The following is a 19,934-nucleotide window of genomic DNA, read 5'->3' as shown; positions in this document are numbered from 1 at the left end:
AGTTTTCTCTTCTGTAAAATGGGTGAAATGCTGACTGTTTATGGGAAATACGTGGGGTAATATGTGCTCGATGCTTAGAGGGATGCCCAGTTCCTAGTAAATGTCATTTCAATGTCAACTGTTACAATTTGCCGGTATTTCCTTTGCTTTATTGCTTCTTGCTCTGTATAATAATGAGGGCAGAATACTTCAATGGCCATTCCAGGTGAGCACTAGAGTCATTTAGGGAACTTTTAAAACTCTGATGTCTGGGCCCCCTCCCCATCTGCTTTGAAATAGAACCTCTTTGGGGTAGGGCCCGGGCATCTAAATATTTAAAAAGTTGCCCATATAATCCTGGGACCCAGGAAGGTGAGACGCAGGGGGAAAGATGGTCCTGAGAGCCCTTCAGTTTGAAAACTGGCATGCTGTTACTATCCAGAGGGGTTATAGGGCCCGTCCCCATGTTTAATGCACTAACATGTGGTTAAACTTTCTTCCTTTCTTTTTTATTGGGGTGAAAGTCCTTTGCTATAAAAATAAACCATTTTACTTTTCTTTTAAAGTGATGTTAAACATGTACCATTCAGTGGCCTTACATTACATTCACCGTGCAACTATTACTTCTGTGTAGTTCCTAAACATTTTTATCACCCAGAAATAAAAAGCTCTGCTACCCAGTCAGCAGCCATGCTCCATTCTCCCTTCTGCAACCCCTGATGACCACCAATTTGCTTTCTGTCTCTGTGGCTTAACCTGATCTGGATATTTCATATAAATGGAATCATACATAATGTGGCCTTTTGCATCTGAGATTTTTTTTTGTGTGTGTGTATGTTACCAGGGATTGAACTCAGGGGCACTGCACCACCGAACCACATCCCTAGCCCTATTTTGTATTTTATATAGACACAGGGTCTCACTGAGTTGCTCACCACCTGGCTTTTGCTGAGATGGGTTTTGAACTCGCGATTCTCCTGTCTCAGCCTCCTGAGCCGCTGGGGTTACAGGCATGTGCCACTGCACCTGGCTGCATCTGAGACCTTTCTGAACACTTAGCATCATTTTCTCAAGGCTCACCCACGTTGTATCAGGACTGACTCCTTTTTATGGCTGAGTGATATTTCACGGTGTACTTACACTACATTCTGCTTGGCCACTTATCTGTTGATGGACAGTTGTGTTATTTCTACCTCTTGGCTCTTGGGGGCAGCAGGACCATTAGGAACATTTGTGTACAAGGATCCATTGAATGCCTGCTTCTAGTTCTTCGAGAGTGGAATTGATGGGAGTGGAGGGGCAACGGGAATTTTATGTTGAACTTTTCAAGGGGCCACCAAACTGTTCTCCTGTTCACACTTGGCTCTCTGTTCTTTGTCCTCACAGATCTTCCTTGACCTGCCCCCACTGCCTGAAACAGAGCAACACCTTTGATCCTTTCCTGTGTGTGTCTCTTCCCATCCCCTTGCGCCAGACGAGGTATGTGAGATGTGAGTCCCATCCCCTTGCGCCAGACGAGGTTACAGTTGGCTCTGTGCCCTTGACTTCCCTCCTGGCTCATTGAACCTTTTGGCCTTGTGTCCGCCATGTTTTTTTTGTTTTCCTTTTGCTTCAACTCAGAGTTTCTCTAGAAGCCAGTCTTGTAGCCACGTGGCCATCAGTTATTGAATGTGACAAAGTTACATCCCTTCCTTAGCAGAGGAGGGAATAATGAACACCATAATGCTGTGTGTGTGGGCACCAGGCCTGTGTCCCATTGAGAAGCTGGCCCCTGGTCAGACAGGAGCAGGGCAGAGCAAATCAGTCACTATGGATTCCTTCTGTTTTTATTTTCAAAGTGTTTTTTCTTCTTTGTGAAGTTGTAGAGAAATGATTTCTTAAAGGAGCAAAGAAAGAGGAAGAGGGGAGATGAGATAAAGGGAAGCAGGGGCTGGGATGGAGAAAGGCTTCAGGGCTCTGCAGCCTGCTATACAGAAGGCCGTCCTCGCAGTGGCCAGGAAGTCACCTGGCTCATATCAGTGTCATGGAATATTCGTGAGCTTGAAGGTAGGGAGCCACTGAGATGGACACATTTCTTCATCGTGTTCCCTACCTCCTTAAATACCGTTTCTCCTGCCCTTTACCTATTGACCTTTCTGCATCTGTAGGTTGTAGCTGCAGACACACCTTCATAAATCTTTCCCAGGTTAACCTCTGTTTCTGCTCCGATATCCTGTGCTGTGTGTCACACATGTAACTACTGACTTATGCTGTATCATGACTTATGCTACCATTAGATAGGGCCCTAAGACTCCTGGCCTGATGCAGCATAGCCCAGGGTTGAGACTGTGGCCTCTGAGACTGCCCAGGTTCAAGGCTAAGCCCTAATAACTAGCTCTGTGACTTGGGTGGGCAATTACTACAGAATAGGATAGGATAGGAGAAACATCAGTCAGGAAAGTGGCCCTTGGTAAATCAGCAGGGAGAGTGGGAAGTGGAAGCAGATATTTCCCAGGGTAAATTTCATTAATAAAAGTGAGAATCAGCCAGGTGCTGTGGTGCACACCAGTAATCCCAGTGACTCTGGAGGTTGAGGCAGGAGGATCACAATTTTGAGGCCAGCCCCAGCACCTTAGGGAGATGTTTGTTCAGTGACTTAGCAAAAATCCTTTCTCAAAATAAAAAGCGAGGATTGGGAATGTACCGCAGTAAGCACGGTGGGTTTGATCCCTAGTACCAGGAAAAAAAAAAAAAAGAATGAAAAGGAGAGAATCATTAATAAGGTTGATTTGTACTAGAAGCAGATTGGTTGCTTTACAAACTTTACAATTTATTTTTGCTTCATTTTATTTATTAACAATTAGAGTAGTGAAGTGTTTCTTCATCCCAAACTGTTTCATTTTTAACTCTTTGAAAAAGCAGTTTAAGGAGATTTGGCTCTCCGCTGCCACCTGGTGGCAGTATACCTAAAGTGCAGGGACCCAACAAGGAACCAAACTGTGCCCTGTCCGTTCTTTAACCATGTGGCTCATTCCTATTTTCCAGGTTCTTGAGCGTCACCTTGGTCTTCCTCTGTAAGAGCCAGCGGTTCCTGCGGGTTGGCTTGGCTGTGCCGATCCTCAGCACAGTGGCCTCCCTGAGGAAGATGGTTGCGGAGGAAGGAGGCGTCCCTGCAGATGAGGTGTGATGGAATTGCATGGGGGCCTGGTCACTGGATGACAGAATGCTGACCTGGCCAGCTGCCTAGGCTAATTTGTGGTTCCCAGGTGACTCCAGCATGACTCATGGGTTTCTTGTCTGATGAGTAGTTCCTGGTGTCTGAGGTTACCCAGCCTTGACTTTCTCCACGCAGGATGACCTCAGAAGGATGCTTTGCCTTCCGAGAAGGCGATGGTGACTGGGATGGGGATAGTTCTGACGGTAGCTAACCTCAGTCACGTTTACCAAGTGCCTGGCACAATTCTGTGAATTTTATGTTCATTTCTATTCATAGCCGATTTGATCACAACCCCTCTTATAAAGTGGCTATTACAAAAGTATCCTCATTGTGATAGCAAGGGAAGAAGTCATGAGAGGTTGAGTGACTTGCCCACGGTCACACAGCCAGGAAGTGGCTGAGCCAGGATTTGAACTCAGGTATTTTGTTTCTAGAGCCTGAGCTTCTCTTCTGTATTTTTACTCCTGAAAATATAAACCAGGATGCTGAAGGGACAGTAAATGAAATATGAGGAACAACTGGGAGAGACAAAGATATGTGACATGAGAGAGGAGATCAGGGGAAGGTGGGATGGCTGTTGTTGTTTAAGGAGTCCTGGTATAGGACCGAATTCACTCTGACCGGAGGGGTCCTTGTAACACAGTGGGGTTAGAGGTGACAAGCAGTGTGGCCGAATGGGAAGGGCTCAATAGGGTTCAGCCATACTTAGGCCCCTTGACTTTGGACCATGTAAGTGATTGGTCATCACCTCTCCTTCTTTAGCTGTAAATTGAACTTTTTTTTTTTTTTTTTTTTTTTACTTCTCTGTCTACCTCATAGAATTTTTGCTAAATTAAAAAATATTTTTAACTTTTTTGTTAAGGTGTGCATATTTGTGATACAGTGTATAGGCCTTAAAGTTGTGGTTTGTTGAGTTTTACTTACGTGCACACCCATATAGCCACCATGGTTACTGAGCCTTTCCACCATCCCTGCATCTCCTTCCTGCCCCCATCTCAACAGTCTCTCTGATCTCAACCACTCTCTGTAGTTTTTTTTTTTTTGGGGGGGGGGCTGCTGGGGATTGAACTCAGGGGCACTCGACCACTAAGCCACATCCCCAGCCCTATTTTATATTTTATTTAGAGATAGGTCTCATGGAGTTGCTTAGAGCCTCGCTTTTGCTAAGGCTGGCTTTGAACTCTCCATCCTCCTGCCTCAGCTTCCCGAGCCACTGGAATTACAGGCATGCGCGACGGTGCCCAGCTACAGTGTTTTTTTTTTTTTTAAATGATGATTTTAAATAGGGGGAAAATATGTATCTTGCTTTGTAAACTCTAAAATACTCTAGGAGACTTATTGTGCACATGTGTGTCAGGGGAAGGGGGCTGGGGGTGGTGGTGAGGGAAGTTTCGGGAAAATGGAAGTCCTAAAAGATCAAAATTCTGGAGAGGTAGAGTTTGAATAATAGTAGAAGGATGGTCAGAAATGTGAAAGGTGTGATATATTGGTTCAAGGAGATAGAAAAAACTGGGGATGCTAGTATAGGAATTTCTTTTATTTTTTCACCCCACTGTAGCATGGAGCTAAAACCCCAGCCTCTCACTTCTTTCTAAAATTTTGAGACAGGGTCTTGCTAAATTGCTGAGGCTGGCCTCAAATTTTGGATTTTCCTGCTGTAGTGTCCCTAGTCACTGGGATTATAGGCATGCACTGTCATGCATGGCAAGTAGGAACTTTTTTGAGTGGAACTTGAAATCTATTTTGATTTTTTGTTAGCAGTTTTTTCCACTTTTTAAAAAAATCTATGATTATAGATACATTTAAAAGTATTTCTGCCATCTTATTTTATGATTTTTACTCACCCTGCTTTTCCTGTTTTTTGTTTTTTTTTTTTTGAGTCTTACAGCTTTACTGCTTCTTTTGAATTCACAACTTTTTGTCTTGTGATTTGGGACATATATATTTTATTTATTGCTTTTAATGTTTATTATTAAAATGTCAGTATGCATCATTAACAAAGGCTAATGTTAAGATCCTGGTGTATTTTAATTACCTTTATACTTTTTTTTTTTTTTTAAGTAGTTTTTGTTTGTTTGTTTTTGTTTTGGAACTGGAGATTGAACCCAGGAAACTTTACGACTGAGCTACATCCTTGTCCCTTTTTTACTTTTATATTTATTTATTTATTTATTGGTATTGGGGTGTAAATCCAGGATGCTTAACCACTAAACCACATTTCCAGCCCTTTTTTATATTTTATTTAGAGACAGGGTCTCGCTGAGTTACTTAGGGCCTTTCTAAGTTGCTGAGGCTGGCTTTGAACTCGTGATTCTCCTACCTCAGCCTCCCGAGCCTCTGGGATTACAGGCATGCACTACTGTGTCTGGCTTACCCTTATACCTTTTTGATCTAGACAACTATAGATAGGTATTATTTTTTGTAACCTAATACCTCTTCCCTTCTCTCCTACTTGTTGCAAAAGTAGTATTCATTATGTTTTCCATTTTCTTTGATTTATCCTTTCTTCTTACAACTCATTTTCCTTCTGATTCAGTTTTTTCCCCTAAATATTGAAATGTATCTTTTACAAGAGAATTTCCCAGCAAATGGGCCTTGAATGGATTATATAGTTATAAATGTTATAAATGCTAGGTTATTGATTACTTTAGTCTTGGGGCAGCAGAGTTAGGTCTGGGGCAGCTAGGATCCTCAAGATAGTCACCCTTCTCCTCCATTACCAAACCATCTCCTGTGTTTAATCTGTGTTCCATAAACATATTTTTCACATATGGCATAATGTAAAAAAGGTTAGTAAAACTACTTGGAAATTCTCTCATTGAACTTCTATAAGTGGTAAATGCTCAGTTTTTTATCTGAAGGGTCTTTATTTAATAATAATAATAATAATAATAATAATAATAATAATTATTATTATTATTATTATTCAATGATACTTTAGCTGGGTATAAAACTTTAGATTTTCAAGGGTTTTTTTGGGGGGTGTGGATTGTGGTTGAGATGTCTGTGGTCAATCTGATTGTTATAACTACTAATTTTTATTATTTAAAATGTGTAGTCACTTTGCAAGGAAAGGGTAAAAGGAGTTTTAAGACTCTCTGTCACTTCAGTTTCTTATCTGTTAGGTTCTCTTAGAGAAATCAAAAGGAAAAATGATCCTTCTCATTTCAGGTGATCTTGGTTGAACTGTATCCCAATGGATTCCAGCGGTCTTTCTTTGATGAAGAGGACTTGAATACCATTGCAGAGGGAGATAATGTGTATGCCTTCCAAGTCCCTCCGTCACCGAGCCAAGGGACTCTCTCAGGTATAATAGTGCTTTCAATAATTTTTATTTGGATATAATGAGTTATGGGTTTGAGAGGTCCTCTTTGAGTGCTGAGTCACAAAACATTAAGTTTTAGTGTTTAAAGTTTCAGGTTTATTTTTCTTGCAATTTGATGTGCAGAGGGTTGATATTAGAAATTATTCAGCTAATAGTGGGGTTCTCAGAACCTTAGTGAATATTAGAATCACCCAGAAGGCTTCTTAAAACAGATTTCTGGGCTCTGTCTTCAGAGTTTCTGATTCTGTAGGCCTTGTGTGGGGATGGAGCTGAGAATTCACATATCTAACAAGTTCCCAGGAGATTTGGATGCTGCTGATTCAGGGACAGCAGTTTGAGAAGCACTATTTCGTGTAGGTACTGGTAGGATCTTCATTTCTGGGATGCTTATGATTCAAGGTCTGTGCTTGAAGTAAAATTTCTACAAATTTGTGCAGTAGATGGCCCAAGAAATTAGTTAAATGACTTTTTTGTTAATACTTCCACTTCCTGATGCGTAGTTTCCTAAATCTTAAACTGACACAGTCAATTTCTAATAGTCTCTGTTTTGGCCCAATTAGCCAGTCTAGAAGGCTCCTATTTCTTCTTTAAAGGACTTTGTGCCAGTATTATAGTATAATAACTGTCCTCACTTTATCCATGGCTTTCTTATCTGCAGTTTCAGTTACGCATGTTCAACTGTGATCTGAAGATATTCACTGGAAAATTCCAGAAATAACAACTCATAAATTGTAAAATGATTACATATTTTATTGGTACATTATGTTTACACATAATAGTGGGATACATTGTGACATATCATAACTTTTTTGGTAGTGCTGGGGATCAGACCCAGGGCCTCATACATGCTAGACAGTGCTCTTTCACTGAGATATAGCCCAAACCCATAATTTTTCTGTTTTATTTTTTTGTTGTTGTTAATCCCTTTCTGTGCCTAATTTATAAATTAAGCTTTATCATAGGCATAAATGTATAAGAAAAAAACACAATAGCTTAAAAAAGGGTTTGGTAGTATCTGAGGTTTCAGGCATCTGTGGAACACCTTGGGATGTGTCTCCTTTTGATAAGGGATGACTGCCATCCCCCTATGAATCCTGTGCTCTGGCTCCAAATCCTCAGCCGACTGTGGCTGCAGGCTGGGAGAACTGGATGCTTGATGTTCTCTGAATCCACAGGGACACTCTGAGCTTTGGAATCTGGAACAATAGAGAATAGTTGAATCCCTCTTCTTCCTCCATAAGTAAGCCTTTCACCATCTTGGTCTGGGGGCTCTCTGATCAAGGCACAAAAGCAACTTTTGGAGTCCATTAAACCTCTGCCTTTATTTTAAAATTATTGGCCAAATACAACTCCAAATTCATGCATATGATCTTTGTGTAGCAGGTGCCTGATGGCACAGGTACCATGAATCTTATTGTCTCCTGCTTGATAACCCCGATGTCCTTCCGCTGGTGGAGAATAGATGCTCAGAAAGGAAGAGGGCCAGAGAAGCCAAGGCTCTGGGCCGGCGAAGGAGCTTCTTTAACACCCTTTGTCTCCTCCAGCTCATCCATCGGGTCTGTTGGGGTCTCCACGCTTGGCAGCCCGAGAGGGTCAGCGATTCTCCCTGCCTCTCCACAGTGAGAACAAGGTGCTAATCCTTTTCTGTAACCTGGTGGGGTCAGGGCAACAGGCTAGCAGGTATGTTTCACTTCAACCTTTTTTTTTTTCTACCTCATGTCTGGGATTTGTGGACCTGTACTTGGGATTCTGTCTAGAATAATTTTAACTTGATAAAATTAAATATCCACTCCCAAGGTTAATAAACCAGGAGAAGGGAGTAAGGGATTTTTCCGAACAAGAGAATTAGAAATAATTGCTTTAAGCAGATGGCTAACATCATCCTCAATTAAACATCAGAGTTTTCTTGCTAATTGCAAGAACAATTATTCCTGCCCTCACCAACTATTATTTTATATTGTGTTGTGAGGGTTGGCAGTGCGGTCAGCTGAGCTCAAAGAAATTGGCTGTAAGAAAAGAGGAAAGAGTGTTTACTCAGAGGCAGGACATTTGTCTGGCATGTGCATGGCCCTGGGGATTCAATTCCCAGTACTGCAAAAAGCAGGGTGTTGTGGTACACACCTGTAGTCCCAGCTACTTGGAAGGCTGAGGTGGGAGGATCATGAGTTCAAGGCTACCCTGGACAGTTAGCAAGATTCCATCTCAACGAGTAAAACCAAACAGATAAATAAATAAATGAAAGAGGAAATGAAATTGCCACTATTTGTATATTATAGGGTAGTCTGTCCAGAAAATCAAGAAACGGAGAGTGATTAGAATGGATGGAAACATTCAGGAAAGCAATCGTTTGGTTACCTTACAAATAAATAAAACCAGATAGCTTTCTTATTAGGTCTAAATAGTGTTCACAAAGAAATGATCAATGTTTTGAGGTAATGGATATTCTGATTACCCTGATTTGATCATTCCATGTTGTATACATGTATTAAAACAACCCTATAAATATGTGTAATTATTTGTCTACCCAAAATAGAATAAAATTTAAAAAATACAAAGTGTTAAAAGATAGAATCCCAGGCTGGGGATGTAACTCAGTGGTAGAGCACATGCTTAGTAATATAGAAAGCCTGGATTCAATTCTTATCACTGCCAAAAAAGAAAAAGAGAGAGAGATGGAATTCTGAGAAGATATGTTTAGATTGATAAAATGTTTCTAAAATTTTTCTGGAATAATAAGTTGTTAAGAAAAAACAGAAAATATTAAAAGAGGGGAGGATAAAGAGGAATTATGATTAAAACAGGATAAAATTTATTTATTAAAATACTATAATATATACAATTAAATCAATGTACTATAGTCTAAAGTATCTATTATGATAAAATGGTAACTATTTTACATTTTTAGGGAGTGAATGAATTATTCAGTAAATATGCTTAGCTAATTGACTTTTTTCCTTTGTTTTATTTTAAATAATCAATTCTTTATCCTTGCCATAACTTTATATAAATAAATTACAGATTGATCAGAGAGGTAATTATAGAAAAGGAAACCATAAACTATCTAAGACAGTGTAGGGGAATATTTATGTCTTTGGGTGGTGGGGCTACTGAACACGTAAGTCAGGAGGAGGCCATAAAGGAAAAGGTTAATCTTTAAAATATATGTAACATTTTAAACAAAAAACAAATTTAAAAGGTAAAGGACAAATGAGAAAAAATATTCATGTCCTGTGAGAGGGGAAGGATTCATGTCCATTATGTACAAACCTAGCTCTCCCCTCTCTGAAACTAATGAGATAAATACACTCTCAGTAAAATGAGACCACAGAGATGAACCCGAGTTCACAGAAGAAATACAGGCATCGGTGAAAATATTCAGTGCATTAGTAGGAGAAATTCTGATTGCAATGGCAAAATACTATTGTTAACCTTTCAAATTATTGAGAAATCTTTAGAAATTGAAAATACTCATTCCAGGCAAGAGTCCAGAGAATTGGGAACTTGCCTCACTAGCAAATTGGTATTGCTTTTCTGGAGGGCAGTTTGCGGATAAATAGCTTTGGTCTTCTTGCCTTTGCACTTCCAGAACTTTATTCCAAAGGAACAATTGGTCATCTATAGCCAAAGTGTATGTACGAGAATACATGCAGTTCCTGCCATAAGCAAGTAGTATTTAAATAAAAAATTGGAAGCAACTTGAATGTTTAATAATACAGGGTTAGTTAAATGAACTGATCTTCCATTCAATGGATGCGCACACACATCACCTCATCTTTGTGCTGTGTTTTAGCAAAGTTTACTGCACATTCTTGCTCCATTGGATCTTCCCATGATCAGGGAATAGTGAATGGTTGGTGATGCCCAGGCACGGTTAGGACCTGCAACCACAGGCACATCCAGTGTTCTTTTGCCCGACAAGTTCATTTCTGTGAGTTCTGTAGGTTGGGATGTGGAAAATATCTCCAGTAATGATAGTTTTCCCCAAATACAAAGCTGACAGTAGTGTCATCTGGATTCATCTCCACCCTGCTTTCCTCTGGTTCTGATGTTCTGGTCTCTTTCTTCTACTGTGGATTTTACCAGTCAGTGGATCATTTGGAGTAGTCTGTTTGCATTGCAGTACCTCCCAAGCTTTGCATCTCTGGGCCTCTTATATACACAGACACTCAAGGCCATGTCTCTTAAGTGATGACGCTTTCTGATTGGTGGTTTTGTATTGTATTTGACTCTTAATGCTTTACTTACCCAGTTGAAAGGAACCCATGAGTGGAGCCAACACTCATGATTGTTGGGTATTGTTGGGGACTCTCCTCTGCTAAAATAACCTGATTTCCTTGGATTTTCAGATTTGGACCACCTTTCCTGATAAGGGAAGACAGAACTATTTCCTGGGCTCAACTCCAGCAGTGTATTCTCAGTAAGGTTCGCTATCTCATGAGGAGTGAGGCCCCCGCACAGGTCAGTGTGAATTCTCACAGGTCAGTGTGTGTGTGTGTGTGTGTGTGTGTGTGGGTGGAAGAGGGTGGAATCCAGGGATGACTCATGAGAGAGAAGAATTTGCTGTGAATAACAGTGCTCATTGCTTTATCAAACAACTTGGGTTTATGTGCAAGAAAGTAACCACTTTATGGCCTATGATGTTTTAATCTTTGCATTATTGCCAAACACATTTCATGCACGGAACTTTTTCTTTACTTTTTCCAAGCACCATTGGAATAAAGGGGAACATTTACATTATTATTATTCTCAATTTTGTAAATCTATGGTTTTTCCTAGAGGATAGCACATGGTGATAAATTGTAAAATTGATAAGTGCCATAAATTTATATTGTAAGATCAAAAAATTGCAAGAGACTGGAGGTATCTTTTCTGTGGAAAGTTACAATTGAGGATGATGTCCACATGTGAAAAATCTAGATATTAAAATAAAGAGAAACTGAGAGTAAGGACTCAAGGGGAAACACCTTTATGCCTTGTTCAGTTATTCTCAGATTGGCAGTTCCCAAATTTAAAAAAATCAGGGATATTTGGCATTTATAAAGTCTTTAGTTTTCAGTTTCTATGATATCAGATACCCTTTCATTGGCTACCTGGTGCAGAAGATATTGAACTTTTTAGAGACAGGTCAGTAGCATCAGAATCTTGTTTCTTCCCAACTATCCTCTTTGAGTCTTTCATTTGGGGGATATACCACTCTGATTTCAGAGATAACTCTCATAATTAGTGTGCCTTCTTCCTTTTTTAGAAAACAAAGACCATACATTTGATTTTAGGGTTTATACCAAATGCCACTTTGTTAAGGACCTTCAGTACATTTGTTCCAACCTTTATCTCTAAAGGATTTTGTTAATGGTACTACAGAGCAGATCTGCCATGGTGCCCAAATTAGAAACTAACTTCTCTACAAGTAGGTCAGAGAATCTAGTAATAGCTTTAGCCATCTCCTAAATTGGTTGCTGCTGCTGGTTGAAAGTGGGTGAAACCACTTTTATGTGAACATTGATCTCAGCTGCCCTGGTTCTTTACCTAGTCCACATGTATACTTTTATTTCTGTATTTATAGTCATTTTGATTTTCAGAACTTATCTAGCCATCCATGGGGACAGCAGAATTCAAATACAGGAAACCTTCAACTTGACCACAGATGCTTTCCTATAGATGCATTTGTAAATATGTGGTCAGGTGTAATTTTCTGTAGGAAAAATGTGCCCCAAATGGTTGTGAGGTTCCTGGACATTTTTTTTTTTTTTTTTTTTTTGGTACTGGGGATTGAACTCAGAGGCACTCAACCACTGAGCCACATCCCCAGCCCTATTTTGTATTTTATTTAGAGATAGGAGGGTTTCACTGAGTTGCTTAGCGCCTGGCTTTTGCTGAGGCTGGCTTTGAACTTGTGATCCTCCTGTCTCAGCTTTCTGAGCCACTGGGATTATAGGCATGCACCACTGCACTGGCTCATTCTTTTAATACTATATTAAATATTGGCTCAATATGGTAATAATTTGAAGAGAATATATTAAAAATTCTCAACAGTGAACTGAAGACATTAAACATTGTGAACATCTGTTGAAGGTTCTAAAAATGAATCTCCCTTAGCCAAGAATAGAAGACAATAAAATATTTCTTATGAAAGTGACCAGTTTGCTGGACAGAATTTATTTGCATGAATTATGAAAAAAAGTTATTATTGCGGAAACATTTTTATGGCCACTTTGTAAAATCATGCACGTGTGGCCAGCAGTACTCCTTTGTGTGAGGGCAGGATCGGCTGCCTTCATGCACATGTTGGTGCCTCCTTGATAGATGGTCTTGCCATGCACACAGCAAGGCTCAGTTGGGGTGGCAGAGAAAAATGTTTTCTTCCCAGATTGAAATTAATGGTCTTCTTAGGAAGTATATCCTCTCATGGCCAACCCTGAATCTATGCCCCCGAAGTCAGCTGGCTTCTAGCCATTGATTTTTCTTTGTTGAAACCACAGCTCAACTAGAATGTGGTTATAGATTAGGCAAATGTACACATTCCCTGAACTTCACACTCAAGACCTTGGTACTAGTTAGCATTTCATGACTCCAAAGAATCTGACTTGTAGAGAGAAAAGGTTTATTTAGCACATAGTTTTGGAGGTTCAAGGACACGGGTACTGACTGCCTCAGTTCTGGCGAGGACAGCAGATGGCACACATCATGGTGGAAGTGTATGTAGGAGCAAAATCATCATATGTCCAAGTAGAGCAAAGAGAGAATGGGCAAAGTGACCCAATGACCTCTCACAAGGCTTCACCTTTCAACGGTTCTATTAGTTCCTAATAGTGCCACCCTATGGACCATACCTTCAATGACAACGGTCCCTTGGTGAATAATTACATTAAACAAAAGACATCCAAATCATAGCAACCCTCTACAGCTAGGTTCTGGTTCACCTCCTGTCCCCATGACATTGCTCTCAGTACATATAAGCCACCACAGCCAAAGGAATCCACTCAATTCTCTGAATCTGTTTTGGATCATTCTGTTTTCCCAAGTGCTTACTGATCATCTTTTCTGGAACTTTTTTTTTTTTTTTTTTGGTACTAAAGATTGAACCTAAGGATGCTTTACTACTGAGCTACATCTCCAGCCCTTTTAATTTTTTTTTTAATTTTTAAAATTTTGAATCAGGGTCTCCCCAAGTTGCTGAATCCTCCTGAGTAGCTGAGATTACAGGCCTGCGCCACCACTCCTGGATTTTCCTGGAATTTTAATGCTTTTCTCTTCTTCCCTTGTCAAAATTCAACCTACATTTCATCAGTATGTTTATAGATGTCTCCCGTCGCGTTTGAAGAAAAACAATTTTTTTTCCAATTATAGCTGCATCAGTGATATGTGAAGAACTATATTTCATTTATTTGAGTGAAGATTTCATTCATTGTGGTAAAATATGTATGACATTTATTTATCTTAACTATTCATAAATGTACATTAATTACATTTAGCCATGTTGTGTAACTGTCGCTACTATCTATAATGCCAATTTTTCATCATTCTTAACAGAAACCCATGAAACCAGTTCCCCCTACCTCCCCCATCTACCATTCTATTTTTTTTAACTATGAATTTGCCTATTCTGGATACGCCGTATAATTAAGAATTATGATATTTCTCCTTTTGTGTCTTGCATATTTCCCTGACCGTGATATATTCAAGGTTCATCCATGTTGTAGCATATGCCAGAATCCCCCGCCCCCACCTCCTTCTCCTCTTCCTTTTGCAGTGCTGGGGAGACATGCAGGGCCTGAGGCATGCTAGGAAAATGATCTACCACTTAATTACACCCTCAGCCCTAGAAGTAGTTCAGGCTGAAGGTGTTAATTAAGGAGTCAGTTGCTAACATGCAGATAGTAGATTGATTGACCGATTTCTTTCTTATTTGTATTTTTGTGCTGCTGGGAACTGACTTCAGAGCCAGCTTAGCATACACTCTACCACTGAACTACATCCCAGCCCATTCCTTTATTCTTAAGGCTGAGATCCCATTGTGTGTATGTACCACATTTTGTTTATTTGTCCCTCAGTTGATGGACACTTGGGTTGTTTCCAACTTTTGTCTGTCTTGAATAATGTTGCTGGAAACATTGGGGTACAAATATCTGTTGGAGTCCCTGCTTACAGTTCTCTTGGATGTGGACCTAGGGGTAGAAGTGATTGATGATATGGAAGTTCCATGTTATCAGAAACTGCCATACTGTTTTCCACAGCAACCACACCATTTTACATTTCCACCAGCAATGCACAAGGGTTCAGAGTTCTTTTTTTTATTTTAACATGATGTAATTCACTATTGAATTTTCTTTCTTTTTTGATTTTTTAAAAAATAAATGACAGCAGAATGCATTATAATTCTATTACACATATAGAACACAATTTTTCATATCTTTGGTGGAATATAAAGTATATTCACACCAATTCGTGTCTTCATACATGTACTCTGGATAATGATGTCCATCACATCACATTCCACCATCCTGGCTAACCCCCTGCCCCCTCCCTACCTTATACGTATCCCTTTAATTTCTTTTTTTAAAATTTTTTTTTTTTTTTAGTTGGAGATGGACACAATACCTTTATTTTATTTATTTATTTATTTTTATGTAGTATGGGCGGGTTGAACCCAGTGTCTCACATATGCTAGGCAAGTGCTCTACCACTGAGCTACAGCCCCAGTCCTAATTTCTTTTTTTTTTAATATTTATTTTTTAGTTTTAGGTGGACCCAATATCTTTATTTTACATTTATGTGGTGCTGAGGATCGAACCCAGTGCTCTACCACTGAGCCACAACCCCAGCCCCTCCACTGAATTTTTTTTTAATATTTACTTTTTAGTTGTAGTTGGACACAATACCTTTGTTTTAATTATTTATTTTTATGTGGTGCTGAGGTTTGAACCCAGGGCCTCGCACATGCTAGGGGAGCACTCTATGCTGAGCCACAACTCCAGCCCCTCCACTGAATTTTTAAGAGGCACTTATCATCAAAACAGATCACTGACTGTAGGATTCACTTCAATTTCAATTTTACTATGATAAAATGTGTATTTTAGATAAAAACTAAGATGAGAGTCTCTTTGTAGCCTTACTTTGAAATATATAAATATTTCTTTTGCATGTGGTATGTAAAATGTGCATTAACTTGTTTCTAAATAATTGTTTCATTGGTGGTGATAGCAATTATTTAATAAAATAGGTTAAATTACTTACTGATCTGTATAAGTATCTTCTCCAGTTAAACACTGGTTATTTAAATACACTGCATTCATATCTGGAGGAAGGTTTCATATATTAAACAGGTCACTGTGTTAAGAGAATATAAATCTTTTAAAAAATGATTGCTTAATATATGAAAACTTTGTATCTCTGGATTTTTTTTTTTTTTTTCCTGTACCAGGGATTGAACTCAGGGAAGCTTAACCACTGAGCCACATCCCCAGGCCTTTTTTTTTTTTTTTTTTTGTATTTTATTAGAGACAGGGTCTCACTTAGGGCTTCGTTAAGTTGCTGAGGCTGGCTTTAAATCTGCAATCCTCCTACTTCAACCTTCTGGCTGGAATTACAGGCATACACTACCACGCCCAGCTAGCTCTTTGAGTTTTTGTTTGTACTGAGTTTTTGTTTGTTTGATTTTCTTATACTAGGGATTGAACCCAAGGGAACTTTACTGCTGAGCAATATACCTAGCCCTTTGGGAGCAACATGAAGGCCTCCCACCCCCACCCCTTCAAAACCTGTTTCTTGCCATCAGGTCAGAAAGGTTTCAGGCATTTTGCTCAGATTAACAGGCATGAGAAGGGACAGGAAAAGGAGACACTCTCAAGGGAGAGCGTGGGTCCTCTCAGAGAGAAAATGGACAGCACACCTCTCCTGCCCCCCAGTTTAGTTGGAAATTGGTCCCAGGGAAGTTTCCAGACAATTCCTCCCAGGTCCATCTCTTGACTTTTGACTGAGAGTAGGATGATGATAAACTTTCAAGTCCCCAGAGCCAGGTCTATTCTAGGTCACTTTGGCCCATGTTGACCAGTTTGAATTGGGACATCTTATAGATTTTATGGCTAGGGGGAATTATCCTTATCTACCTGAGTAGATAAGGATCTGGTCTGTGTAAAGTTCACAAGAGTCCCGCCTTCATGGTAACTTAACTTGTGTTCCTCTGATCAGTGTTATTTGGGGCCTGTATTTCTCCTGCAGATAACAGGCAGCTTGCTGAGGAATGGTACATATCCTGTTGACTGAAGCCAGGCAGGGCTGCAGGTAAATTGCTTTTTAGAAGTGAAAGCATGTGGGGGTTCAGTGCAGTGGGCTCCGTTTATAGAGTTATTCCCTTAGCTTCATATTCCCACCACTCACATCTGTCTCCCCGCTGCCAGCCAGAGGATCACAAGTTCAAGGCCAGTCTGGGCAATTTAAATTCTGGTTATTAAAGGAATGTTCAAAACACATTGAAGAATGCCTGGTGTGGGGGCTTGTACCTGTAATTTCAGTGACTCCGAGGCTGAGAGAAGATGTTGAGGAAGCCAGTCTGGGCAACGTAGCAAGACTCTGTCTCAAAATAAAAAGGGCTGGGGATGTAGCTCAGGGGCAGAGCATTCCAGGTTCAATTCCTAGTATTGCAACAAACAAACAAACAAACAAAAACTATATAAAAAAGTGATGGACATGTTTTGAGTCATTTCTGTGCCACTTGAGTCTAATTTAAATCCATATACTGCCAAATGCCATAATTTCATTCTTTTTTAAGGATGGGTAATATTCCATTGTGTGTATGTACCACATTTTCTTTATCCATTCATCTATTGAAGGGCATCTAGGTAGTTTCCATAGTTTATTGTGAGTTGGGCTGCTATGAACATTAAATTGGCTGTGTCACTGTAGTATGCTAATTTTAAGTCATTTGGATATAAACTGAGGTGTCAGGACCCATTTGACCCAGGATAGCTGGGTCAAATGATGGTTCCATTCCAAGTTTTCTGAGGAATCTCCATCCTGCTTTCCATAATGGTTGTTCCAATTTGCAGTCCCACCAGCAACGTATGAATGTACCTTTTTCTCTACATCCTTGCCAACATTTACTACAGTGGCTTTGATTTCCATTTCTCTAATGGCTAGAGATTTTTTTTTTTTTTTTAAAGAGAGAGTGAGAGAGGAGAGAGAGAGAGAGAGAGAGAGAGAGAGAGAGAGAGAGAGAGAGAGTTTTTAATATTTATTTTTCAGTTCTCAGTGGACACAACATCTTTGTTAGTATGTGGTGCTGAGGATCGAACCCGGGCCGCACGCATGCCAGGCGAGCGCGCTACCGCTTGAGCCACATCCCCAGCCCTGCTAGAGATGTTGAACATTTTTTTTTTCATATAACACAAGGATCATTTGATGACCCCTCTCCTCTCCTTTTGTCTCAACAGAACCTGGGGTCTCTGTTCTCCATCCGAGTTGTGGGACTTTCTCTGGCCTGTAGTTACTTATCCCCACAGGACAGTCGGCCGCTCTGTCACTGGGCAGTTGACAGGTAAGGAAGCTGAAGGTTTGGTAAGAAAACAAATGTTTTAATAAAAGAATCGGTAAGAAAACAAATGCATTCATAAAATTTCTCACAGTACTAGCTGTTCTTGATCTCTTCCCTCTTCAACCTCAGCCTCGTTGGGTCCCTAGAGAATTTCTGCTCTTTGACCCCTTATGGCCAGAGAAATACTATTATGGCCACTTCAAAGTTGAGGGGATACTGAACTTTTCAGAGATTAGCTAACTTGCTTACATTCACACATCTAGTTAACAGGCAAGCCCAAGTTGGAATCCAGATTGGTCTAACTAAATGCCCACATTTATTCAAAGAGGTTGCGCTACTGAATCCAGCTGTTGTGTCCCCCTAGAGTGGGTGAAAGGCTGACACCCAAACATTGGCCCGAAACTCTGAAAAGCTGTGAACTAGGGCAGAGGACAAAGCCAGCGTGGCTGTGTCTGCCATGCCTCTGACTTCCTGATTCTCCCCATGTCCCCCTCTACAGCCAGTCACCGTGCGTAGCCTTGGCAGGGCCGTCCACAAGGGTCAGTACCTAAGGGGTGATTTTGCTCTCTGTGTGGGTCCCCCCCCTTTTGCTCATTTTCTCATAGACCCTAAGGATTTCCTGACGTGGACAGGTGTGCCCTTTCCTAGGGCATCTCAAATTCCCAATGACGAAAGACCAGTCGGTTGGTTGGTTTCCAAACCATTACAGAATACTACTTTGATCACAAATAACAAGAAAAATGTAATTTGGGTACAAGTTCTATTATTTAAAAAAAATTATCTCCCTTTACTAGAACTAGGATGGGGCAGTCTGGAAGATTTGGGGACTTAGATCCCATCCACATCCCTGGGCTGGTGGGTGCTCTAGAGAGATAGGGAAGCAGGATACATGTCCGTCAGGGGCCCGTTTGGGCAGCACTGGGCAGAAGGCTCTCTTCCTGGTGCTCAGTGTTGGAGATGAGAATTATGTTCCTTAAATTCCGTTCAGCAGGCCAGCGCCGGCCTACAGGCTGATTGTCCCAGGTCCATGATAAGAGCTTGAGAGGAGACATTGAGAAATGTCCAAGCATTCGGATAACGTAATGTAAGATAATGTTGCATGTAGTAATTTTTTTTTTAAAAAAAGAATGGACCTTGTACCCAAGTTACATTTTTATTATTTTTGATCAAAGTAGTGTTCTGTGTGGTTTGGAAACAAGCCAGCCAACTAGTCTTTTGCAATAGGTGGTTTGAGAGGCCCTAGGATAGGGCCCAGGTGCACACCTGTTCCTGGCCCACACCTGCCACTCACCCAATCTCACTGCCATCTGGTTCCACCCCTCTGACCCCAACCTGCCAGCACAGCTCTCCCAAGCACTTGCTGTCTCCATTTCTTGCCCCTTTCCCAGGACCTCCATTCAGCCCATCTTAGCCTGCCTGACCCTGCCTATTCCTTCTGGTTCTAGAAATTTCTTCCTTTTAAAAAAATTGTGATGAAATATACATGACATAAAATGCATCATTTTAACCATGTTTTAAGTGTGCTGCTCTGTGGCATTACATTGCCATGTACTTGTACATTGTTGTACAGCCATTGACACCATTTCCAGAATTTTTTTCATTCTTCCAAACTGAAACTCTCTAGCCATTAAGCTACCCCCAGATTTCCCTTCTCTTTATCTTCTGTCAACTACCATTCTAGTTTTTTTTCCCATGGATTTTATTACTCTAGATACCTCATATATTTACAGTCGTGCAGTGTTTATTCCTTTTATTTTTGGCTTAGGCTACTTAGTATGATATCCTGAAGGTTCATTCACATTGTGGCATGTGTCAGAATTTCCTTCCTTTTCAAGGCTGAATAATATAACATTGAATGAATATACCACATAGACATTTATCTCCTAGAATTTTTTTTTTCGTCT

General features: G+C 40.3%; 1 protein-coding gene across 2 annotated transcripts in view; it reads left to right on the top strand.

Annotated features, from left to right (window-relative positions):
• USP43 (ubiquitin specific peptidase 43) overlaps positions 1–19,934 on the top strand; it is a 71,451-nt gene that overhangs the window by 24,860 nt on the left and 26,657 nt on the right. For both annotated transcript variants that reach the window (XM_081271169.1, XM_081271168.1), the window contains exons 4-9: positions 1,366–1,458; positions 3,004–3,139; positions 6,347–6,482; positions 8,045–8,180; positions 10,847–10,958; positions 17,930–18,033. In XM_081271169.1, coding sequence (XP_081127295.1) covers positions 1,366–1,458; positions 3,004–3,139; positions 6,347–6,482; positions 8,045–8,180; positions 10,847–10,958; positions 17,930–18,033 — 717 coding nt within the window. The remainder of the gene's footprint in view (positions 1–1,365; positions 1,459–3,003; positions 3,140–6,346; positions 6,483–8,044; positions 8,181–10,846; positions 10,959–17,929; positions 18,034–19,934) is intronic.

Source organism: Spermophilus citellus (genome assembly GCF_964194105.1).
Source record: "Spermophilus citellus genome assembly, chromosome: 17".
NCBI lineage: Eukaryota > Metazoa > Chordata > Mammalia > Rodentia > Sciuridae > Spermophilus > Spermophilus citellus.
Note: the sequence above shows the minus strand (reverse complement) of the source record. Positions and strands in the feature narration are given on the sequence as shown.